A 27104-nucleotide genomic window follows, 5' to 3' on the forward strand; every position below is an offset into this window, starting at 1 on the left:
ACAGCTTTTTCACATGACATCAATGTATTGTCTAGTGGTTTTAGTCAATACTGGATAAAAATAATTTTTTTTATTTTAATTTTAAATATTACAAAATTTAATATATATATATATATATATAGGTTATATCTACTTTTCCAAAAATCATATAAGTAAAGTAAAGTTTTCTTAAATTATTTTCTCATATATTAGTAATTTAAATTTTGTATGCTTATAGACAGTTAATAAATTATAAACTCTTATAGTGTAACATCCTGTTTGGAAAAACAGGTGTCGATCGACACCAGTGGCGTGTGTCGATCCACACCAGCAAATGTTGGTTTGACGGTTTAAATTTTAAATTGTCGGTTCAATTGAGGGTTAGGTTTGGGAAAAAACCTAGGTTGTCTTAAAGCTTAAGGCTGCCACTTTTCTTCATTTTGTGTTCATTTTGTTGGTTTTCTAAAGAAGAGAAAAGAGCATAAAGTGTGAGTTGGATCCTTGAGTGCCTTTGATTGACTTTATGTAGTGTTTGAGGCTTGTTCTTGGTGGTTCTATCCTAGAAGAGGATAGATCCATGGTGTTTGGTTTTAGAAGAGTTTGTTTTCATCCCTATTTGTTGATGTTCTTTATTTTTTAAGAAGTGAGTGCATGACCAAGGCTTATCTAAGCAGTTTGATCATTGTATTGGGAGTTTTGATGATTTTTTGATTGATTTCCTTCCTTGCTTTGTTTTTTTGTGTTGTATGATCCGTGTGAAACCCCTTGGAGATTTGCTTGTGGTTTGGGATTGATTAGGAGTGTAGATCCAGAGAAAACGCAACTTGAGTGCATGTAGAATGTCGGTGTCGATCGACATCAGTGGTGGGTGTTGCTTGACACCAACGTTTTGTTCCGCGAGGATAGGTGTGACTCGCGAATCGAGTGTCGAGCTCGGTGTCGACCGTGAGTGTCGAAAGCGAGTATCGATCGACACCGGTCATCACCTGTGGCGTCTTATGTGTGTTAAAATGCTTGATTTCGATTGTTTTGCTTGATGATGGTTATTACTGCTTGTGTGTATAGTCCAGTAGTTGGGATGAGTGCCTCATTAAGTATTTATGAAAATACTTATGCATCTCTTTCTGTGATGCAAGTAAAGAAAATGTGTGACCGAGGAATCATGAGGAGGAGAGAAGAATGATCTAGGGGCTCGTTGGATGTTTTTAAATAATATGCAATTGCTATTGCTAGAAATATTAATTCCTCGAATCTTAAAGCATATTAGGAATATTGCCTGACTTGGAGTGATTGCTGGATTTGTTGATTATTGCAGTTTGTTTATTGGTTTGACAATTTGATGTTTTCCACTGGTTTAAATGATTATGGTTGGTTTGCTCTGGTTTAATTGTTTTAAATTGATTTCGTCTAGTTTAGTTGATTTAAGTTAATTTGGTTAAATTGGTTGCATGATTAAAAATTAAATTTTTTTGGGTTGGGTCTTTTCATATAGAATCTCAACTCATCAATTAAAAATATTTTTTAATATTTTAAATTTTTTTCTTAATTAGTAATATTTAATAATTTGGATTATTTTATTCAAAACTTTATTACATGAGTAGGTTATGTAATTTTTTTTAGGTTATGTCACTACAAAAAAATGACTATATTGTATCACTTAAATTGTATCATAAATTTAAGTGATCTTATTTTAAATTACTTTTTAATAAGTGAAGCAAATATAAATAATTTAACATCAATTACATTACTGATGCTAATATTAACTAATTTTCATCAATTATTTAAAACTGATTCAATTTCTAGTAGATTGTATCACTTTAAAAAAATTGATGTAAAATACATATTTACATCATCTAGATAATTGATGTATGTATTTTTTTGATAAAATCGATTTTTTAAATGATACAACATAAAAATGTGATGCTAAAATAAATTATGAGAATTTTTGAGAAATACCCCTTTTGGTGTACCCCTTTTTAAAAATACCCCTCTTTTCTATCCATTTTCAAAAATACCCCTGTTCAAATATGAAAAATTATAAACTTTTATATGGTTAATAAGGTACATCGAGGTCATCATTACTACTGGGAGACTAAATCCAAATATTTATAAGGTTTTAAAAGGTTCTAAACGGTATTTATAATGTTTTTATAAGATTTTTAAAATGTTTACACAGTTTTTATAAGGTTTTTAAATGGTTTTTAAAAGGTTTTTAAAAGGTATTTATACGGTATTTATGAAATATATATATATATATATAAAAATTTACACACATATAAAGATAATTTGTGTCTATAAATATAAGTTTACACATATGTTGTTGATAAATTTCAAATTTTATAGTGACTTTTTGATAAAACTAGAAAGAGGGGTATTTTTAAAAAGTGGTATTGGAAAAAGGGTATTTTTGAAATTCCCCCATAAATTATATTAATGGCATCAATAAATTACATATATTTTTATAAAAACGAGGTAATTAGAAAAAAATTCAAAAATTAAGATAATATAATTTTATTTAAAATATTACTTTTTGAAATATTTTTTTGTTTTCATAATATTTTAATTTACGATTGTGTTCTATATTTTAAATGTCAAAAAATGATTTTTAATTTTTCTCTAAAGTCCTCATCTTTTATTTATTATTTTCTTCAATTATGTTTGATAAATTGTTTTATTAAAAATAAAATAAAAAATCAAAATATCACCAACTAACCCACGATCTCTAAATATCAGAGAACTCCTTTTATGTATAAATATTTTCTAAAACCGATGTGAATTATTTGCATCGGCAATATAAGTATCACTTTTATAAGTGATGTAAAATTTCATTGTATCACTTATAAGTAATTTAAAATTACAAAATAAATGATTCAATCCACTCATTTTTTTGTAGTGTGTATTTTACTTTTAAATTACTAAATAAATATTCTATGTATATAAAGTATTTTTTTTGTAACAAAATTTTGTTTTAGTAACATTTACAATACTACTTGATATATCCAAATGTTATTAAAATAATTTATAATAAACTGATTAAATATTTGATTTAGTAATATGTATGTGAAAATAAATATTTAGATCAATTTTGGTATTTTCAATTCATTTTTGTATGGTTAATCATGCATATCATCGCCCACACTAGAGCTTCTACTTCAGTATGGAGAGGAGAAAGACTTCGACGGAGATTTGGAGCTCCCATCATCATCAAAGAGTCCTAAGCGTGCTAGCAAAACCATCCTAAACCTACATACATATTTGTATCCTTTTAAGAGTCATCGATGAAACATTGGTAACCAGTAAACATGGAGGATAAAGGGCCCAAACGATCTTGCAGCCTAGTATTAGCTACGGAAGACTCCATAGGGAGCTCCAAGCCTAAGTTCTGGTTACTTCCAAGGGGCTTTCATCCATATTTTTAATTTTTTGGCATTTTTGGCCTTCCAAATGTACCATAATAGCCAAGGACATAACCCATACTGATCACCAGCTAAGAGATTTAAAAATGTAGTTCATGTTTGCATATACAGACGCTGCTTGGAACAAGATAACACCCACTGGGACATTCGCCATTGCCCACGATTGACACGCTAGTGGGCATGAAATTGATTAGGAATTTAGAAGAAAGGAAACAAAAGAATCGATTTAAGGAATAAGAGATGGGTATAATCTTCGTTTAATTACAACGTGTATGCTTTTGTTAACGTCGTTGATTGGCTTAACGAAGATAGATAGGAAATCGGAAAGACGGGAAAGTTTTGTTTTTTTCATCACCTAGAAATTAATTCATGTTTTCCCTAATATAATATAAATATATAAAGTTTTTATGTTGTAAACGCCTAAACCGCCTAAACCCCCTAAAATCGCCTAAGGAGAGATGTCATATGTATTTCTTAGAGCATGAGTTTGGAGGAACCCTACTTTATTACATAAGATTACATAATATTTAAAATTTAATTGATTAAAAAATTTACACAGATTGAAATCTAATCATCAATAGATTTGGCACATATCGTGATCATGTAACATAGCAACTTCAAACCAAATTTATGTACTACTAAAATATGTATGGTTTTTTAATTTATCATTTTATGTCAAATATGTATAGATTTGGCATGTACAGTATTGTGAACATTTAACTTAGCAACTTCAATTCAAACCAAACTTTATGTACTACAAATATATGTATGGTTTTTAATATACCTTTTCATGTCAAATATTTGAAAAATATGTTAAATGTTTTTTTTTCCTGAAAAAATGAACTATTATTAAATTGAAAACTGATATTTTACTGAATTTTAAAAATCATCGAAGCAGAGCCGATATATTCATATTTGTGGTCTTGCCAATGAAAACATATTTTCTAAATGTTACCAATACACACATTAGTTTGTGAAAATATACATGACATTGTAATTTCTGAGACTTGCTTAATGTGTTTATTGCATGAGTCATTTTGAGTAGCAAACTTCGAGATCAATAATGTTTGGAACAAACAACAGCCAAGTCAAATACTTTTAGACCATAGCCACAACCCATTTCGTAAATTTAACCAATTTACATTTATCTATGGCTAGTTTTGCTGTGAGTACATGTTTCCTTGGACCAAACTAACATATAACATAAAAATACCAATTCCTCAACTCAAGCAAACGGTTTGTCACATTCGATAACGAGACACCAAATGTGACTTCTGACCATAACATAAATCAGTCAGAAGGTCTGCGTATAGTAAGCAGTGAAAAGAGAGTAGTAAGATAACACTTACCATCTGATCCTTATTCGATTCTTCTCTCTCGTTGCGAGGGGTCGTTGTAAAGCTGAAATCAAGTGGACTACTAAACTTTTCCAGGTAAGGGCAACCGCGAGTGAGGAAACTCCATACGACTTGTGAGATTTCTGTGACACAACTCAGAATCTGCTTCGACTTTTCTTCGATTTTTCTGTATGAATCAGGGGTTTCAAGCATAAGACATTTGGTGCATTTGTATGGAGTTTCTACGGATGAGTCTGTCGAAAACTTCATGGCCAGATCTAACAACGATTCTCCAGCATTTTTCCAGAAACTTGCGGCAGACATAGCGAAAGAAGGTTCTGTTGAGAAGAGATGGTGAGAAGCACAAGCAAGGAAGAAAGAGTAGGCTGCACTTATCCTCCTCATGTCAAAAGCCTTCCCCATGTCAGTTTCAGAATCAATGGTACGGATTTTGTAGGCAGTAGCCAGAGTAATGTAAGCATCCAGAGCAACATGGTGACACGGATGTAACCACAGATGACGAGGCTGTGAATCTGCTGTGATTTGGATGCCGTGATGCAGCACAGTTTCAATCCTTTCACAACATGTTTTGCGATTAATGTTGTCTGATAGAAAATCATCAATGGCTCCTTGAATATGATCAGACATCTTTCCCACTGCTTCATCTTTGTTGGTGGTTCCATGAAAGAGTCTAACAGTTGTTTTCTCAGGCTCCAACGCAAGTACCCCCTAGATGAATGCATTGTACATACATTAGCTATCTTAAGATCCTATACTAAACTAAGTTCCAATTACTTGAACTGTTAAACTCAAACTCAGTCAAGCAACATGAAGACCATAGAGATACTTTGTCAAAAGAGTTTATTTTTTCCAATATGTGTCTGATCAATACCTCTAGAATAGAGTCCACATAAGCCGGAGGTGATGCCACACATCGTCCACAGTTACACATAAACCGATATTTCGACCACAAATCCGACTGCCTCAATCCCTAATGATAAAGAAAGGAATACACTTTTAGGCAGATAAACAATCTAACACCAATCTAGAGAGTGATGATAACTCTAAAGAACAAAACAAACCGTGGGTTGAAGTAAGTTCATATACGATACAGTGATCTCTTCACCACTCTTAATCCTCTTAATACTCCTAACAATCACCTTAGGTCCATATCCAACTCTTCTTCCCTGCAAAAACTAAACATTCACAATGTAGATACAACCAAAGACACTTCACATTACATGAGACTAGTACCAACTTGTTCTTGTAATGAGCTCAAAGCCTTGGATTCTAAGTTGGATGATGTTTCAGTGTTGGTGATGATGATATGAGGAATGGTTTTAGCTAAAGCAAGATCATCATGAAACGACGTCGTCTTGGTGACGAAACGGTAACAAGAGTTTGGAGAGCAGCTATGGTTAATCCAAGAGAATCTTGAATCATAAAGAGCAATTCCAAGAGCAAGTCCGGCGCTATCTTGCACCTCAACGGCGTTTGTTAGCACAGAGCATATCACTGCTTCTTCCAACTCTGTGTTTTCTCGGTTAGACCTAAGAACGGTGGATATGAAACTAGCGGCGGTTTGTATAGCGACGGAGAGGGAAGAATCAGCCATGATACGGTGGTGATTTGTGAGTAAGCCATTAATACGGTGCGGTGACGAGGAAGTGACGACGGTGGTGGAATTGAGGAGACGGAGAGCTGTACGGATGTCGGAGGGGAGAATTGGGGATATCTCCGGCGGGAATTGTGGGAGATCGATGAGAGAATTGGTGAGTGAGCATGCGGCGGAGCAGTAGAGAGGGTGCGGCGGAGATTGGGGGAGAAGGGAGAAACAGGAAGAGCAGTGAGTGGAGAGGAAGGAGTCGTAGAGAGAGGAAGCGAGAGGAGAGAGTGGTGGGATTATATCTGTACCGATGTCGATATCCTCCGCCGCGAGTACCTCCATCTCCGCCGTGTATCACCGGTTTGATAGTTGCCGGTTTTACTCTGATTAGTTACGGCGTCGTTTGAAGTGAGAGAGAAAACAAATCAGTCTTTGTAGTTTATGTTACAAACGACGCCGTTTTATCTCTCTAAAAATTGTTTTTTTCTTTTTTTTTTTCAACTTTTTTTCGTTAAGAAAAAGCATGGACTATTGTAGCTGAGGTTTTTTTTTGTAGAAATTTTATTAGTGAAATACTTCATGGAATACTGGCGGAAAACAAGATTTTCCCGGAGTCTAATACTCAAAAGAGGGAGTTTAATGCCCAAAAAGGGAAACAAAGAGTTGAAACTAAGGCTTTGAATGGAGAAAGCGTATCAAGAAATGCATATCAAGCGGTTCAAGCAGATCAAGCAGAACAAAAGCAGATCAAGCAGATTTGACAGAACAAATGCAGATCTAATAGTCCGAACACTAAAAAAATATATGTTGAATAGAGAAAACAAATCATATATATATATATATATATATATATATATATATATATCAATTATTAAAAAAAATTGACTGTATAGATTTTTTAATATTTGAAAATCATAATAATGATGAACTGAAATTACTTTAATTTAAATTTCATATTGTAAATTTTTAAACATGTAATTTATAAAATCAAAATATTTATATCATATAATAACATTATGTTACAACATATGTGGTGTACACTAATCATGAAAATAAAATTAATAAATAAAACTTTTATGGTGCTTTAAATTAATAAACTATGATAAATAAATAAAAATCTTTAAAGAAATATTTATTAGAAAACTTTGAATAATAGAGCAAAAAAATATTTAAACTAATAATTATAAGAAAACTTAGAATAACTTTATTATAATAATTTTGTGATTCAAATATTATATTGATTTTATGAACTTAAGTTATTTTATTAAAAGTTTTAACAAATAATTTTTAAAGTGATATATTAAAATATTTATGGATTTTACTATTACAGCAGTATTTAAATTAAATATTGAATAGAAAAGCAGTTCAGATTTGATATGCATCAAAAATGAAGTGTTTCACTATTACATGCAGAACATAGTTTTTCTTTTGTATATTTGATCTGCTAGCAGTTCATCTGCAATTGTTTTTTGTTTTTCCCGAAAAAAAATCATTAACTGTGAATGGAGAAAAAGCAGTTCTCATGTGCTATGTATAATCTGCTTTTAATCTGTCCCTCATTCTTTTGAGGTCTAAAGGGCTAAAAGTATACAAATATAAAAGAGGAATCCCACAAACAAGACAAACCAAACTGAAAAGCTCTACACAAAGGAACCAAACTAAACCCATCAAGGAACTCTAATTGAAGAGGAATCTTCACTAGCACATATTGAAGATCCCCTCGGCCAACCATCAATAATCCAAATCTCCTATTAATAAGCCAAACTGCCTAAAAGTAACATAATTCCTATGAAATTCTTCATAACCCAGCAAGATAGAACCACACGAAGTTCCTCACACTCTCTTATGGATACGACGACGTCGAAAACAAGACGACAATTCGCACCTAAATAGAAGCAAAACCATATGACCATATCTCAAACAAATCTGAAATGCAGAGACAAGGAGCGAACAATCCAAACCGGGTAACACCAAACTTGAAAACACAAGAACGGTATAAGCTCGAACCAGAATGAATCTAAAGAATCCTCTAAAAATCAGAGCACTTGACGAGATAGCAGTCACCACGACGAGCAAACAGTTAACAACAAAAGGAGGACCCAAACTTCTATCTTAAACAGCGAGAACCAATTATCAATAGTTAAAATTCTAAACCCGGAAAGACACTGCCTGTTCCATATCCCAGACCGTAGGGGAAGAATAAAGCTAGTAGACAACAACTCTGCAACTGTCGCAGCCCACACTTGAAAACAGAAGGATTTCTTGAACAAAACCGAGTTAAAACAACCAGAGGGACATGATAGAAGCGTATTCACCATAAACCAATTGGTGAGGAAGCCATCGCAATCCAGCCTCTATCTGGAATTTTTTTTTTCTTGGCGGCTGAGCGCCGAGAGAGAAAAAGGAACTAGGTTTTCTTTTGGTGAAAACATTATTGTAGCTGAGGTTTAGGTTGTGTCTCTTTAAAAGAAAACATTATTGTAGCTGAGTTTCTTTTTTTGTTTTTTTTTGTCTCTCCAAAAGAAAATCTCAAATGCAGAAAAAACCAACATTATTACAAATATAAATTGGGATATTTCAAGGAAAAGACACTTTCTCAAAAGTTATAACATAAAAATACATTTCCAAAACCTTCACAACTATTGTGAAAATATAGGTCCTTCATGGCCTTGCTTTGTTTTTGTAATAACCATTTTGCCACTCCCTCCTTTCTAACTAAACAGTTAGAAAATTGTATTCTCTACTATGAACAGTGTCATTTCTTTTAAGAAATGCCACTTTCTATCCAATCTTTTTAAAAATGCCACATGATCCACTTTTAACTCATTAAAATGTCAATTTTATCTTCACTCAACTTTCTCTATTTCTTTCATTTTTTTCTCATCTCTTTCTTTCTTTCTCTTCTTCTTTCATCTTTTCTTTCTTTCTTCAACAACAAACAAATCTCTCTACAATTCCGGCCGACTAGTTCCGGCAAACCAGTTCCGGTGAACCAGTTCCAGCGGAATATAACCAATCTCAGCGGACCAGATCTTACAGACGAGATATGACAGACCTGTTTCAACGGACCAATTCTCGAGTACCAAATCCGGCAAATCAGTTTCAGCAGACCATAACTAGTTTCAATAGATCAGATCAGGCGAAGAAGTTACAGCGGACTATAACCAGTTCTGATGAATCAGATCTGGTGGACCAGAATCGGTAGACCAAACTTGTCCATCCTACAGATCTCTTGAAACAACAAGAAATTGAGCAAACGATAAAACAAATGATGCATCTATGGAATACATCATCAATGATTCATCTAAGTATACACTTGGATCATACATTTGTGCGTAGATGGACTGGATCAAGTGGACTAGATCTGATGTCTATAATATGTCCATTTTTTGTTTCTTAATTTGTTGTCCATTATACGTACAGTAAAACTTCTATAAATTAATAATTAATAATTTTCGCTGGTCCCAAGTCGGGCCAGTGTAAAAATTAACAACAATCGATAAGATAATAAGATAATAATTTTTTTGAAGTTTCTATGTAAAATATAGTCCCAATAATATCATAAATTAATAATCATAAATCTTAAGCATACATACTAAGATAATTTAGTTAAATATGAATCTAGTGTTGTTTGTCTTTTCTTAAAGTTGGAATCTCGTTGGAGTTCATCTCTAATTTTCCTTATTGCATCAAAAACTCCTAGTGTTGTCTTCTCGATTTGCATCCAAAAGCTGTGAAGAGTTCTAGACGCAATAATTTCTTCTTTACGTGTAACTAGTTCCAAAGGTTCCACATTATCGTCTTCAACCTCTTCATCAGCATTAAGGACAGAAGCCACAATCTCTTCTAAGCTATGAATTTCTGAGCAAGCATCATTTTCACCTGGATAGTCAAGTAGGCTATTGACATCCATTCTATTTCGATAACCAAGATTACTAATCACCACGTCAAGTTCACGAATACCATCTTCACTAACTGATTCCTCTTCTAAATTCTGTGATATGACATCCCTCGAACGGATTTTACAATGTCGAAAACAATTTGCTATTGTCTCTCGACTAACATTAACTGTCCAAGCAGAGACTGAAAAGTTGATAGCATCCAAAACATTGATCTTAGCTGGATCAGGTTGTTCCAACTCATAACCTTCTAAAACCTCACGGTAAAATCTTCTTCGATAATGCATTTTAAAAGCCCTTATTATTCCAGCATCACAAGGTTGAATTTTTGAGGTCATGTTTGGAGGCAAGAAAAAAAGCTCAACATTATGTAATCCTTCAATATTTCTTGGATGTTCTGGGCAATTATCTATCACAAACAAAACTATTCTACCATGCATTCTCTGATCAAAGCAACAGATATACTCTTCAAAAATAACACTAGTCATCCAAGCTCTTTTGTTGGCAGGATAATGACAATTCAAGCTATTCATGTTGACATTCTTGAAGCAGCGTGGCTTTGCATATTTTCCAATAATCCATAAGGGAATTTTTTCAGACCCATCCTTGTTACAGCAAATAACAACCGTTAACCTTTCTTTGTCTTGTTTTTTGCCTTCAACTTGTTTTGTAGCAAGAGAATGATCAGCTTGTAACCTATAAAACAAACCAGTCTCATCCATATTAAAAACATCTTTCATAGAAAACTTATCTATCTTTTCTCTTATAGCTTCCAGCTTCTTTTCCATGTCTCCAACATTAACTGAACCGCTTTCTCCAAACCGACAAAACGACTTGATACCATGTCGTAATTTGAATTTTTCAAGCCAACCTTGAGAAAATTGGTACTCTGAATCTTGTTTAGGGTATACAAGTTTCATTGTTTCTTTAGCCTTCTCCAAAATTAGTTCTCCGGTCATATTCACACGGTCCTGGTATTGAAGAAACCACTAAAAAATAACTTTCTCCATCTCTGGATATTTTGCTGGTTTGTGTCGTTTGATATCTTTTCTGGATTCCAGATTGGTAGAAAGATATTCAGCTGATCGTTTGAGTGTGTTTGAGATTGTACCTTGACTAACTTGGAGATGGAATTTTTCTTGAAGCCACAATTGCAACTCTTTTTGAGTACAATTGGTATTATCTCTTTTGTACTCACATAACTCTTTGCGTATTTGATCTGTCATAGTTGATTTTGCAACACCTTTTAGATGAGAAGCCATTGCTAAGAATTTGTGTAATAAAAAAAGTAGCTAGTGGAGATAGATGAGAAGGTCACGTACATGTTGTATAAATAAAGACACAGTTCAAAAGAAAAATGAAAATTTAACATAATTGAATATGTTTATATCAAAGTATAAGGAATTATAAATTCTGCAAAATTCTAAAAAGTACATAATTGTAAGAGAAAATTTCCAAATTTATGTTAGAGAATGTTTTAGTACTTATTTGGGTGAATAATATTGTATTTAGCATAAATATTTCTATAAATTAATAACTATTAATTTATAGGATAAATTAATATCACTATAAATTAATAAAATCTCAAGGTCCCAGCATTATTAATTTATAGAGGTTTTACTGTATATAGTAAAAGCAAAAGAGTATAGGCACACAAAAAACTTGTCTATTAATTAATGTACATAATTGTTTTATGTCAGATTTTTTGTCAACTTTCTTTGAGGGTATTTTTGTCTTTTTTATAATAAAAATGAATATGGCATTTTACAAAATACAAAGTCGAAAATGGCAGTTTTAAAAGTTTGAGTTTTGAAAATGGGATTTTACATAAAATTTCCTAAATATTTCATTATTATTTTTTTCTTTTTCGTTTTTTCTCTTGTAGGTGGGATATTTCATGGCATACCCCCTTTCTATCTGTTGTACTTCCCTCCTCACGTCATTTTGTATGTACATGTTCCTTTATTTAGTGTTGATATATCGTTTTCACGATACACACAGAATTAAACTTTTTAAAAATCTATATACGAACATAAAATTATTTTCAGATTTTATTTAGTTTTACTTTTTTTACTAAATACCAACCAATTTTTCTGAAACTGAATTTGTCAAACTTTTTAAAAATCTATATACCAAACGAATAAAGAATTTTCGAATTCGTACGATTTTAAATCGTTGGATGAAGAGTACATGTCCATATGGTAGTGTACACTCAGATCTATCCTTGAAATCACCTTTGAAATTATTGGTTCTTGTGTTTGTTCACTTCGTATTTATTCCCATATATGTTCTCCTAACCGTTTTTGTTCACTTCGTGTTTTTGTTCACTTCTACTAAATTTGACATGTTTAATAATGGATATCAGATTATTGGACTCAACCTAACGAATCATGCATATTTGACTCTAATGGACTATAGATAATGTACTATTCTCAATGGACATCTTTCCTTCCCAAATGACACAGCTTTATACATAAATGGACCCTTGATAATGTTCTGCGTTTGGTGGACATCTAAACATTGTTTTGGGTTGTTAACATTAGTTTCGTGGATTTGGTGGACATCTATAGAACATGTGGTCACTTATTATAAAGTTTAGTATAAATGAGTGTGTCTTTGTAAATGTCGACATATGGATAATAATCGTTTATACAAGAGAACATGAGAGCCTTAAGATTGATTGGAAACATTATTTGGACAGAATACATCATTGGTATCCAGAAAACCTCATCCACATGATCACAAAGAGCATTATCACTACCGATACATATCTGTAAGAACGAAAAAAAACTCAAAAACACTAACTCAAAAGCTCGAACTTCCATTAGTACGCAACCTGCCGGTAAATAACTTAGACATACCGCCTCCATCGTCACCTTAAATTATCTTCTAACTGCAGCCTTATACTACTCTAGATCCATTCCTCGTTCGATTAGAACCACTTTTGATACCTTCTTGTTGTCTACTACAAATTTCCAATTTCCCTCTTCTCCACAACGCCATCTACCGCATGTCCTATCGTGAAATCATCCGTTGTATCCTGGAAAATTTTTTAAACCTTTTAGAATCGGTCTTTTACAAGATCCCGTTTATAACTTTTACAAAATTCACCTCTGTTCCAGAGGACATAATCCTTTGTGCTATGCGCTTGATTCAAAACCTCTGTGCACAACCAAGAACTTGGCTCCTTTTAGTAACCCATATTTTCGCCTTTTGATATACAAGAACCAAAGCCTACAAAAGCTGTTTCTCGAATAAAACAATTTTAAAAACTCATATTTTTGCTTTTGTAATATGTAACGAGATCCAACCATCAATGGTTACAACAAACTAAACTAACTAAAAATCACGTATCCATCAGTTAACTTTATTGGGGCACAATGGTCCTTTTTGTGGACAGAAAGCTGAGGTTTTTTTGGTCTGCTTATATTGTGTGTTTTTTGCCATACCATAAACATAAAGTGCCTTATTGTGTAAATCACCCATATAAATTTACCATATGTTGTTTTCTCATATGTGAGAAATTTAATTCAACTTTTTTTATATTTTGCACATAGTTTATATTATTATTCATAAGACTAATATTAGTTACCCGCCGATATCCGTATTCATATCGGATTTTTGTTAAAAAATGAATATCCGGTTAAAAATGATGGTGTTGTAGTTTTGTGCATAAATTGTTTTTGGTTAAATGTGTCATGTAAAAAGTAGTTAGGGATTGTTTTAGTTTTGTTTTTTTAAATGGCGTTAAATAGTATTCATTCTTGTAAGAAGGAATTATTGGCTTCAAATACTTTCACTTGTATATGTGTTCGTATTTATAATTCTTGGTAACTAATTTACATGATTTTTTTGTTTATATTTGTTAATTGTCCCATAAATATGTCTCTAGTAGGGTGTAAATTCACACAATCTATGTTTATTCTATTGTGTTAACCGTACCCTTTTATTGTTTTTAAAAATCTTTATTACTAAAACAAGATAAATGGCTTTCTAAAGATCCTCTTGTTGGACGTGTTATTGCACCTCTTCCGGTAGGATATCAAGAACTGCGAGTTAAGGACCTTTGGGACAATAGTACGGGATGGACACTGCAGAATATCATGTCTTTTGTTCCACCAAACACACGATTAGAACTTGCGGCGGTGGTGGTGGATAGTCTAGCTGGGTCACGTGACCGATTATCATGGGGAGGAAACTCTGATGGACGGTTTACGGTACGGTCTGCATACTCGTTGTTAACCACGGATCATACTCTGAGGCCCAATATGCAGAGTTTTTTTAACTATGTTTGGAAACTTTGTGCTCCGGAAAGGGTTCGGACTTTTTTTTGGCTAGTGTCTCAGCAAGCGCTTATGACGAATGCAGAAAGGTTTCGGAGACACCTTAGTGGCAATGGTATCTGCCCGGTTTGTAAGGGTGGGGAGGAGACAATTCTTCATGTTCTACGAGATTGTCCGGCCATTGAGGGTCTTTGGCGGCGTATAATTCCAACAAATAAGCTCCACTGGTTTTTTAAAGTTTCGCTACTAGAGTGGGTTTTCGATAATCTACGGTCGAATGATGAGGGGTCTGTTTGCCCATGGGTTACAATTTTTGCAATGTGCTCTTGGCGGGCATGGAAGTGGCGGTGTAGTTACGTGTTTGGGGGAAATGAGTAAATGCCGTGATCGTGTGAAATAGGTAGTACTGCGGGCGAGAGAGAGACGAGAATGGTCCAGTGGAAACCACCACCTGAGGGCTGGTTTAAGCTGAATACCGATGGGGCTTCTCACGGCAACCCGGGTTTGGCTACGGCGGGTGGGGTGTTAAGAGACTCGAGTGGTAAATGGTGTTGTGGTTTTGCAGCAAATATAGGGTTCTGTTCAGCACCTATGGCTGAACTTTGGGGAGTTTACTATGGACTATATGTTGCTTGGGGCAAGAGAGTTACTCGGGTACAACTGGACGTGGACTCAAAGATTGTAGTTGGTTTTCTAAAGACGGGGGTTAGTGATTCACATCCCTTGTCTTCCCTGGTGCGAAGGTGCCATGGCTTTATTTCTAGGGACTGGATAGTCCGTGTGTCGCATACTTATCGAGAAGCTAACCGTCTTGCTGACGGCTTAGCAAACTTGGCTTTTACAAGACCGTTAGGTTTGCATATTTTTGATGAGGCTCCAGTTTTTGTGGAGTCCATAATAAGAGAGGATGTCCAAGGAACTTCGTTTCCAAGGCAAATCCGGTTGTAATTTTTTTAGTTTTGAATAAATAACAAGGAGGCATTGCCTCCTTGTCAACTACCAAAAAAAAAAGATTAAATCCTTAATTGACATTGGTCTATCAAGCAAAACACTACTTGTTACCCTTTGGGCTGGCCTTTTAAAAAGAAAACCATAACATCTTTTTGAAAAATTTGTTAAATTTATTTGGGCTTCCGGCCCATGGCTGTTTATTGATATAATTTTAACATAGTTCTTTTTTTTAGAAGAACTCTGCAAATGTAAGATGTATCAACATCTCCACATTTATCATTGTTTCCCCAATTACCTTTTCCAATCTTAATCTGAACTTTGTAAGTGAATAATCACTTGTAAGTGAATAATCACTTGTAAGTGAAACTTACATTCACTTACATAGACCCCAATATCTTTAAACAGCTGAATTAATCACATAATAAAGACATTAGAAAGGTTATCGGGGTACCTTCTATCATCGCAGCGGATTAGTCATCCTGATCTGTTTTCTTGATGGAAGACCAAAAAGCTTGATCTTAAGTTCGGAGTCATGGTTTCTCTCCCCTTGCCTACAAACGTTTTCTTTAAGTGTTGCAGTTTTTCTGAATAGCTTTTATGATGGACTAAAGGTTTGTATTTAAAGGTGGAGAGAGGACCAAGCTCTGCTTTTAAGGTTTCCTCCGGATTAATCTCGACCGTCTATCAAGAAAAAGACGGAGGCATGTGTAACAAGTGGAAATGCCGGAGATCGACACATGTATGTAATCGTGACACTTTTCACGCATGCATGTGTTCGCATGACATGTGTTGTGCCGTCATGACACCTGTCACTTTCCATGAAACTTTTCGTCGCATATGCGACACATGTCGCAATTTCATGACACATGTCACTTTCTGTGATACGTGTCTCCGTTACGCGATACTTGTCGTGACTCTCCGACATTTGTCTCCATTATTCGATATTTCTTGCGATTGCGCGACACTTGTCCCCATTCTACGACACTTCTAGTTCGCCTATACGTTACATTTTCCGTGCAATCCTTTGCTTTTTTCGCCACTTGTTCACAAGCGGAAAACTCCTTTAGGTTACCAACTATATATCAGAATAACAATTCTGATACAAAATCAACGATTATACGACCACATAATAGAGAAATATAATATTTCTTACATTCCCCCACTTGGTCGTTAGTTTAATCTATTATGTTTTTCTAGTTAGAAATCATAAGGCTGGCATAATTTGTTATTCCCTAATCTTTTATTTGGTCATCATAAGTGTCTTAGCTAATCCAATAATCAATGAGAGTCATGGCGGTCACACATCATTTTGCAACATGATCCCTTCCATGTACTACTACATTGACTTCTTTAATAGTTACACCATAAGTAGGAGTTGTCATAATGGTCCCTTTTATGTCTTTTATCAAAGACAAATTATGTCCTCATTATTCCAAAACAATAACGTGTACACATCGGAAAAAGAATGAATATAAAGATGTAAAAGTCATAACGAGCACAAAATATTGTCAAATATTGGCTCTACATAATCAGACAACTTAATGAAAGCTATCCTCAAGACCCATACTTTCAGCATGCTTTATGAAGGTCTTCGGGGGTAATGCTTTCGTAAATAAATTTACGACCATAAGTTTAGTGCTTATATGTTTAATGACAAAATTTTGTCTTTTAACATCTTGCTTAAGTTTTAGATATTTAAGGTCCATATGATTGGCGCCTTTAGATATCCTATCATGTTTCGAGAAGAAGATTGCGGCTCCATTGTCACAGTAAAGAGTTAGAGGTTTGTCAATAAAGCTCAAACCCTCCAATCTCAGACACAAAATTATGCCACCAGCTGAATAGAAGCCTTATAACATGGTGGATGTGTAGATCAACTACGACTTTTGGCTTTTCCATGATATGGCACCTGCACAAAAGATATACGCATAACCACGACATCCACAAAAATCTGAATCTGAAAATCCAACCATCTGTGAATGTGTTGATTTTCTATATGTCAGCACGAAATCTCTTGTTCCCTTAAGTTATGTCAAAACTTTCTTTGCAACTTGCCATTGCGCGATTTCTGGGTTACTCTGAAATCTTCCTAACATTGCCACTACATGGCTTATATTAGGTCTAGTATGTTTACTTTGAAACCGAATTTCGTAATGGTTTCATCAAACTTTAGATACAATTGCCTCGAAACTTGTTTCAGTCCATATATTGATTTCTTTAATTTGCAGACCATGTCTTATCTTTGATTATGAAGCCTTCAGGTTGACGCATATAGATTTCTTCTTGCAAGTCTCCATTGATAAAAACAGTTTTCACATCCATTTGATGTAACTCGAGATCATAATGAGCTACTAATGCCATGATAATTCTGAGTGAATCTTTTCTAGGCACAGGTGAAAAAGTTTCACTATAATCGATGCCTTCTTTTGGATTAAACCCTTTGGCTACAAGTCTGCATTTATATCGTTCAAAATTTGCCATTGTAGTCAAGTTTGGTCTTAAAGATCTAATTACACCCGACTGCTTTGTGTCCTTCAGACAATAAAACAATGTCCCAGAAATCATTCTTAACCATTGAATCTATTTATTCTTTACTAGCATCAATCCATTTATCATAATTAACATCTTTCATGGCTTGTGAATAAGAAACCAGATTTTAATGTTTCATCATGGAGTGTGTGATCATTTAATGGGCTTTCCTCATTTTTAACGGTTCAACAATGTTAGGATCCCCATTTTTGGGTGATGGGATATCAATCCTAATTTCCCGAATAGTCACATCATGGACTTTATTTGAAAAGACTTCATTAATTTATAGTCATATACCTACTAATTAATTTAACCGAATTAACCCAACAACAAACCATCATGCACTGTGGAAACATATTAAACCAACCTAATTAATCATAGTATTAATTAACTAATCATTCAATAACCACAATTAACACCAGTATCCCAGCATGCCTCTAAATCAGGTTCTAAAAAAAAATTAAATATATTCATAAACATAACAACCGAGACCCTAGATCATCCTCCTCCTCATTGGCATGATTCCACGTCACACTTTACCTGCACCACAAACACAATGAGATGCGTGAGTATTATCACAAATACTTAGTGAAGCGATCCTCCCATCCACTGGGCTATACACACAAGCACTTAAAGATCACATCCATACATCAACAATGTCACAAACATCCAAAACAGTCAATCAAAAATACAAAAATATGCTCACAGAAAACTGGTGTCGGTCGACACCATCACACTGGTGTCGGTCGACACTACCAAAATCTAGTGTCGGGCGACACTATAAACTGGTATCGGTCGACACCACCAAACTGCACTGTGATCAACCGAATGGTATCGATCGACAGCCGCCTGGTATCGGTCGACACCCATCCCATCACCTCCCACGACGACACAACCAATAACAGTCACACAAGGCCACACATACACCAGAAAACATCATAAACACAAAGGATTCAAATCACTCATCACATAAACACAAATCACGCAATCTTAACGCTTAGATAAGCCATAGTCACGCACTCACCTTTGAGTTAGATTGGAAGGATGGACGAAACAGAGAAGAAGAACACTCCAACAACCTCTCTTCACACCCACAGCCACGAATCCCACTGATCCCTTGCTAGAACACTGAAGAGCAGACTCCAGAAACCTTCACAAGCCTCTCCTTAAGCTTTAGGATCAACCAACTCACAACCCTCTTTCTCTCTTTTGTTTTCAAGAAGCGACAAAAGCCAAAAGTGAGAAAGAAAGCCTAACCCAATTTTGTTGGTGTCGATCGACTACCAACACTGGTGTCGGTCGACACCACCAAAATTTCAGACACGGGGTTACATTATCACTCCCACTAATCTCGCCAGTCTCAAAGAATCAAGCATTACTGGTTTATACTATTCTCGTATCGATATCCTTTAGATTTCTCAATATAACCAATAAAGAAATCACTTACCATTCTGAAATCTAAATTCTTTTCAGCTGGACACCCCCAAACTTGGAGGTGTGACAGACTAGATTTCAAGCCTTTCCACATTTCAAAAGAAGTCTTTGGAACTATTTTGTTGGGAACCCTATTCAAGATCGCATTACGTAATGTGTCCATCCACAAGGATACATGTAGGTTAGTACAACTCATCATGGATCTAACAATTCTTATATAAGTACGATTACGCTTTTTAGCTACACCATTTTGCCATGGAGAACCAAGCGTTTTGTACTGCGCAACGATTCCTAATTTTTGGAGAAGTATGGCAAATGGTCCAGGATTTTGTCTTGTTTCATCATATCTGCCATAAAATTCACCACCTCTATCAGACCTTATAATTTTCACTTTTCTATCTAATTGCCTCTCAACTTCTGTTATGAATGCTTGTACAACATCCATAGGCTGAGACTTTTCATGCAATAGATAGAGATAACAATAACGTGAAAAATCATCGATAAAAGTAATGTAGTACTTTTCACCTCCAAAAGATGGAACGTCAAAAGGTCCACAAATATCTGTATTTATGATCTCAAGAATCTGTGTACTCCTTGTGTCTCATTTCTTAGTGTGCTTAGTTTGCTTACCCTTGATGCAATCTACACACTTTTTACATATTGGTAAAGTCAAGATTCGGAATTACTTCCTCTTTTACCAATCTCTTAATTCTTTCACTGGAAATGTGTCCCAGTCTTTTATGCCACAATTCATACGATTCTTTTATACGTGTTTGACTCTTAATCCTACTTTTATCTTGCAGGGTAAGATGTGTTTCCATAAGGTTGATCAGCCAAAATTAACTTATATAGGCTATCAACTAATATTCCAGAACCAATACATATAAAGTTCCAAAATAAATTGAAACAACCATCTCCTTGACTCGACTTCAAAATCAGCTAAATCAAGTTTATTTAATAAAACTAAACTACGGGAAATAGATGGAACATAAAGAGTTTGGAATAAATCTAAACAAAATCCACTATCCATAATGAGACGACAAGTGCTAATAGCTTCAACTGGCACCTTGTCTCGATTTTCCATACATAAGTAGTTTTCACTTGGATTTATATTTTGGATCGTAAGGAATCCCTGTAAGTAATTTGATACATGTACATTAGCACCACTATCTATCCACCAAGATTAATTAGAAGAAATATGAGTAAGATTTGATTCAAAAAACCTTATTGAACCCATAAGATTACTTTCCTTTTCGAACCATTTTTTTTTTTAGGGCATTCTATCTGAAAGTGACAGAACTTTATGCAAAAATTGCTTTAATATTTCGTAAATTACCCTTCCCTATTTGAATAAATGTTTTCCTTTGCAAATAATTAAGTGGCAATTTTGGAAATTTTAGACTAATTTTTAAGATGTTAACTGTGTACTTCTCATTTAATAATAAGAAGATTGGGTATGTGACATGTTCTGGCCCGCTGTAAAATTACATATATGTTTTCAAAAAACCATTTTTAATATTTTTAATACTCTACAAATTTAATATATCTGAACCTTTAAGATTTTCAAAATTATAATATTTGAATCTTTTAACTATAACATTCTGGAGCTTTTAAAAAGTTTGCATATGCTCAAATAACAATGGTTGTATATTGCTCATACTTATTAATTTTTAAAACTATTGTCCAAAATATTTAACCGATGTAGTACTTACACTTTTTTCTATCAACTCAGTATAATATAAGATTTCATTAAACTATAAAAAACGCGTTTAGATTTAACCAGTATATATAAATTTGGACGCATATGTTAGTCCAATTAATTTGTAGCCAAAGTGGGACGTCGGTTATACATTTTTCTATTATTTGAGTATTATATGTCCATTTTGAAAATTTTAAATTGCAACATATGCAAGAAAAAATTAATTTTAATTAACAATGAGATTTTTAAAGCTTAATCGGGTTTAGGTTAATTATTCAATGGTTAAATAAATAGTAAACCAGTGACAACACAGAATTGGGGAGAATTACATCTCGAACTTTGACTTTGGGGGGAATTAGGTTTAGAACTTTTATTTCGGGGAGAAATTGGATTCAAACTTTTCTTTCAGGGATATCTACATCAAAGTCAAATTTTGGGCTCTATTTGTATTGATACGTTAGTTCTCATGAGGAAATAGATCGTTTAATAATATACTATAAATTAGTACTTATAACGTAATAAAATACTATAAATTAATAAATTTTGCTGAGGTTAGATAATATTTTTTTCTGAAAATTTTCTGTAAAATATAATGCCAATAATATCATAAATTAATGAACACAAATATATATATATATATATATATATATATTAATGTATGCATTTAGTCGATTTTTGTAAAAAACAAATTTCTCCTAGAAATCATCTTTATCAAACAATTTTATAATATATTTTGAACTATAGTTTTGTAATATAATCCATAACATGTTTCTTTATGTTTTCAATTTCTAAATATACATCATATTTTTTTTTTTAGTTTTATAGGATGTTAATAACGATGGAGGTATTAATCATAAATTTGAGTTTATTTGCATATCTGCTTAGTCATTTGCTAAGTGGGAATAGGTGTCTATGATTACCATTATGCCATCCTCTCTAAAAACGTTTGGCATAAATTTAAGGTTAAATTAGTTAATTGCTAAATATATATTTTTGTAATTGGACTCTTAAGTTAATTTCTTAACTTAGTCCTTTAAGTTTCCTAAGACCACCTCTCACTAGAGGTACTTATAGAGTTGTTAAGATTAAAATTTAATAAAAATAAATTTAAATTGTTAAATTGTTGAGCATCAATGCTTCAATAAGCAATTTAAGTACTCTTGAGAACCCTTATGTAGCAAATTTTAATTGGTTGTTTATTTTTAAAAGAAAAAAATTCAACCCATCTTCGTCTTTTCTCCTCTCTCTCTCTCTTGTTTATGTGTTAGTTTTACAAAACTTATATTAAAAGTACTTACCAGTTACCACTAAAGATGCTTTAAGGCCTTCATCTATATAATTTTTTATGCATACATGTCATTTGTCCAACTTTTTAACGATATCCTAAGCAGTTGCATTTTTTTATTTCAATAAACCTACCTTTAATGACATACGCTTTACATGCCACACCCTCCAAAATAAGTATATGTATAACATAATATATGAAATGTAAAAAATATTATTATTCTAATATTTGAGTGTCTTTATACTTAAGATATACTTAATATTATTCTAATATTTGAGTGTATTAATGTCTTAAATTTCTTGCTATAGACACTAAAGAAGAAGATATCTCTAATTTAAAATTTTTGACACCCTCCTCGAATGTGCATTGGAGGTGCGTTTGTATTTTTATGATGATTATGAGTTTGTACTTTTTATGGTAAAATAAATATGAGTTCGAGTTTGTAATTTGTATGGTAAATTAAATGAAGACCAATAATGGTGTTTGAATCAACCCTTGTCCCTTGAAAAAAGATTCCATCATCTCGCTTAGAGAGAATTATGTGATATATATTTGATTGAGTTCAAATTTGAATCGGGAAGCTAAGAAGAATCCCAAAAGCCAAGTAAAGAAAAACACAAAGCCACCAAACATAATTATATTTATCATCAAATCATTATATAATTTTCCAAAACAAAAGAGATCATAAATGTGTTCATAAATAAGAACAATATAAAGTCTTACGATAATAACTTGTGTAGATAAAAATGGTCAAAACCACCTTCAAGAATAGTCATATGTATCCATTAACACCCCAAGAGTCTTGCAAGACAAAGAAAAACCTTATATCTTCCATGTGCAACAATTATAAGAGCATGCCTAGAATAATAAAGTCTGGTGACTTGCATAACAATAGATAATTCCTTTAAATCACTCATTCCCACGTTATGAGTAGTTTAAAATAGTTAGCAGTAATTCGAATATCATATTTTTCACTAATTCAAATATCATATTTGTTATACTCTACCTATTTCACTTACCCTTTGTAATCAATGAACTCAACATCACAAACAATAAAATTCACGATGAATAATTAAATATTCAGAAATTATATTTTGGAACAGCATTATCATTTTAGACAATTTTTAATTTTTATAGCAGTAATTTAGCAGAAAAAGGTTGAGTGTATTTGCATATACTCTAATGGGAGATTTATATACATATATACTAGGTTTTACCCCGTGGTACACTATATGTCCATCATTTAACGTATTTCTTTTATATATAATTCCAACTGGTTATATTTTAATTTGTTCTAATTAGAGTTGGTTTAGCATATTTTTCGAGGTCTAACAGGAACAATGTATCGTTTGCGGTATATATATTTTCGGTTTTGTACTTACATATGAGAACCTACCCGATGGTATACCACAAGATAACTATTTTTGTCAAAAACCACGGGATAATTTAGGCAAAATTAGTAATTTGTTAAATTATTTTTTAAAACTATTAACTATCAACAAATGAAATAGTTTTTTGATTTCGAGTTTCCAGAAAAATGTTGTATATGTGGAATTTAATGTATATACGCTGTATATACGCCAAATACACAGACCATATAGCTTTTACCGTATTGAACCATTGTATAGCTATAATACAGTACGGTTGTCCACTGTACAACGTATATACACCGTATATACGGCCGTACAGACTGTATTTTAGAACATTGATAATACGTATTTTTAACTTTTTAATATATATTATTTATTGATATTTTATTAACTTTAAATTCATCAATTATGATATTTTATAAGATTAAAAGTTTTATTTTATTGATATAATTAAACACTTCAATATAAATTTGTCGCAAGGGTAACAGTGGTGGTGGTGGCCGCTGGAGATAGGGTAGTGGTGATGGTGGTCGGAGATGGTGGCAGCCGGATGCAATGGTGGCGGCTGGTGGTAGAGTGGTGGTGGTGGCCGGATCGGAGGTAGGTAGGTGGTGGCCGAAGGTAGGATGGTGGTGGTAGTGATATTAGATAAGGGGTAACTTGTATATATTGTAGTTTATATAGAGAATATGATAGATACTAGGTTTGAACCTGCGGTACACCGCGGGTCTGTGTTTTAGTTTATGTTTACGGAAAAGACAAATTTATTGATATGGTTTGTTTTATTGGATATATATTTACTAATTACGTAGGCGATATTATATTTCTGTGATTTGTATGGTGTTTTGTATTAAAGTTCCAAATTGATTAGTGTTTTATTGAACCAAATTTTTGTTATGAATTATATTTATTTGTTAACTTCTCTCTTTTAAAACACATCTATCTTTCAAAGAGAGAAGCAGTTTTTCTGTTTAACCGGAAACTTCTTTTTGTTTTTCTTTTACATAAATATTTCCGATTTCATCAGATCTCCGTTTCCAATTTTTCGGATTCTAATAATTTCGACTTAGTTTGAATTGTTTCCAGCTAAGATCGATTTTGTTTTATCATCGTTCTACAAATTTTTTAAACTAATCCCGTAGTTTAATGATTGGTTTAATTGTTCGGCTTTACTCTTATCTTAAAGATGAAGTAGTATCTTTGTCGTAAATATATTTCTTCGTCGTTTGAATGAAGTAGACCTCATGCTAGGTTAGGTCAAGAAACAGAGCTTCTATCTTCGAGTTTGTGTGAGACGAAGATCTGAAAATTTCTATTTTTCAGAGGATTCCAATCAGAAGCTGCAAGATTAGAAAGATCTATCTATAAAGAGATTAATCAGAGCAAGCGGCTGATTTTGTGGGAGAAAGTTGGATCTATAAGAAGAACAACTTCAATGGTGATGGCGGTGTTGATGAACGAAGTTAACGGCGGAAGACGGCGAGAAATGAAATTCAATTATTCGATCTACACATGTTATCTTCCTCCAGTTAAAATTAAAATATATATATATATATATAACGGACCAACACGCGGATAACAGTTAGACATATCAGATCATTTTAACTGGAGGAAGATAACATGTGCCGACAAAAATAAAATTAAAATAAACGTTTTCGTTGCAGATCAAACAATGGTTGTCAGTTATCCACTTTATAACGGACCAACACGCGGATAACAGTTAGACATATCAGATCATTTTGAATTTTGTCCAAAAATGACGTAAATTACCCTTCTCAATTTAGAAAACTATTTTCCTTTTAATGTTGAAAAAACCCGACCCGTTTTTTTTTTTTTAATTCATTAAATAATAGTCCCATACCCACTAATTAATCTAACCGAATTAACTCAACAATAAACCATCATGCACACCGGAAACATATTAAACCAACACCATTTAATCATAACATTAATTAATCAATCATTCAATAACCACAATTTACACAAGCAACCTAGCATGCCTCTAAACCAGGTTCCAACAACAATTAACATATTCATAACATAACAACCAAGACCCTATATCATCCTCCTCCTCATTGCCATGATTCCACGTCACACTTTACCTGCACCACAAACACAATGAGATTCGTGAGTATTATCACAAATACTCAGTGAAGCGATCCTCCTATACACACAAGCACTTAAGATCACATCCATACAACAACAATGTCACAAACAGCCAAAAAAGGCAATCAAAAACACAACTATCGCTCATAGAAAACTGGTGTCGGTCGACACCAAAAGCTTGTGTCGATCGACACCACCAAACTGCACTGCGATCAACCGAATGGTGACGATCGACACCCCCCTGGTGTCGGTCGACACCCACCCCCTGAAACGCATCCAACGACGATCTTAGCCACCAAAGAATCCCTATAGCACCCAGACATCACCTCCCACAACGACACAACTCAATAACAATCACATAAGGCCACACAAACACCAGAAAACATCACAAACACAAAGGATTCAATTCACAAATCACATAAACACAAATCACATAAACACAAATCACATAATTCACAAATCACATAAACATAAACCTCCAGAAACCCTCACAAGCCTCTCCTTAAGCTCTAGGAACAACCAACTCACAACCCTCTCTCTCTCTCTTTTCTTTTCAAGAAGCAACAAAAGCCAAAAGTGAGAAAGAAAGGCTGCTTCCACGAGTTTAAAGTCGTGCCTAGGGTTTCTGCAATCAATTCTAATTAAACCGACGGTTTTATAGCTAAACCGTCTAACCCAATTTTGTTGATGTAGATCGACACCCAACACTGGTGTCGGTCGACACCACCAAAATTTCAGACACGGGCGTTACAAATGTAATTAAGGGTAATTTTAGAAATTGAAGCCAATTTTAAGCAAGACTTAAATGTGTACTTCTTTTTTAATATATAAGAGTATATGGTTGGAATAGTTACAAATTTCATTTTGTTTTAGTTCTTAGTTAGTTTTGCCAAAATCTCTTGCTTATATTAACACGCTTCAATTCTTTCACATGAAAAAAAAAACTGGTTATTAATTATTATTAAAGTTTACCATATGATATGTAACTTACAATAAACTTGGTCAGAGTAACTCACCCATATTGTGTTTGCCCTTAGGTGACATGGCCATTGAGGTTATAATAGGTTTGGTCTTTTTTCTTATGATAGTTTTCAGTTGTGGTGTAGTGGATGCTAATAGGTTGTGCAAATGATAAATATTTATAGTTTTTGAGATGATGCTATGGTATTTTTCATCGTGAGTTGATTAACTCTTGATGAGAAAGTTTTTG

General features: G+C 33.5%; 2 protein-coding genes and 2 long non-coding RNA genes across 5 annotated transcripts; all 4 read right to left on the reverse strand.

The window, feature by feature from the left end:
- Window positions 1-4381: 4381 nt before the first annotated feature.
- On the reverse strand, window positions 4382-6964 carry LOC17900664 (protein SET DOMAIN GROUP 41). 2 transcript variants are annotated; one of them, XM_006303637.2, is made up of 4 exons: window positions 5991-6964; window positions 5815-5919; window positions 5625-5723; window positions 4382-5461 (listed from the first exon to the last, which is right to left on the reverse strand). In XM_006303637.2, the coding sequence occupies exons 1-4, from the start codon at window positions 6678-6680 to the stop codon at window positions 4637-4639; spliced, it is 1719 nt and encodes a 572-aa protein (XP_006303699.1). In that variant the 5' UTR covers window positions 6681-6964; the 3' UTR covers window positions 4382-4636. The 2 variants fall into 2 exon arrangements, with proteins under 2 accessions (XP_006303699.1, XP_023633264.1); XM_023777496.1 differs by having other exon boundaries at window positions 5815-5928.
- Window positions 6965-7932: 968 nt separating this feature from the next.
- LOC111828642 lies at window positions 7933-8702 on the reverse strand. The gene is made up of 2 exons (XR_002832457.1): window positions 8526-8702; window positions 7933-8223 (listed from the first exon to the last, which is right to left on the reverse strand). It is a non-coding gene; the product is annotated as an uncharacterized LOC111828642 (long non-coding RNA).
- Window positions 8703-9933: 1231 nt separating this feature from the next.
- On the reverse strand, window positions 9934-11499 carry LOC111832408 (CENP-B homolog protein 2-like). Its single transcript, XM_023788720.1, is given in 1 exon segment — window positions 9934-11499. A coding segment is annotated over 1 exon segment (1566 nt).
- Window positions 11500-12887: 1388 nt separating this feature from the next.
- On the reverse strand, window positions 12888-16042 carry LOC111832469. The gene is made up of 3 exons (XR_002835324.1): window positions 15923-16042; window positions 13349-13480; window positions 12888-13277 (listed from the first exon to the last, which is right to left on the reverse strand). It is a non-coding gene; the product is annotated as an uncharacterized LOC111832469 (long non-coding RNA).
- Window positions 16043-27104: the final 11062 nt, after the last annotated feature.

Source organism: Capsella rubella, unplaced genomic scaffold (genome assembly GCF_000375325.1).
Source record: "Capsella rubella cultivar Monte Gargano unplaced genomic scaffold, Caprub1_0 scaffold_1, whole genome shotgun sequence".
Lineage (NCBI taxonomy): Eukaryota > Viridiplantae > Streptophyta > Magnoliopsida > Brassicales > Brassicaceae > Capsella > Capsella rubella.

What these genes read in the sequence shown, in the direction of transcription:
- LOC17900664 (XM_023777496.1), bottom strand. Translation starts at nt 6,680, where the DNA reads ATGGAGGTACTCGCGGCGGAGGATATCGACATCGGTACAGATATAATC. An exon ending in TGAACTTACTTCAACCCACG is followed by an intron (nt 5,724 to 5,814) that starts GTTTGTTTTGTT and finishes CTTTATCATTAG; the next exon opens with GGATTGAGGCAGTCGGATTT. An exon ending in ATGTGGACTCTATTCTAGAG is followed by an intron (nt 5,462 to 5,624) that starts GTATTGATCAGA and finishes GCATTCATCTAG; the next exon opens with GGGGTACTTGCGTTGGAGCC.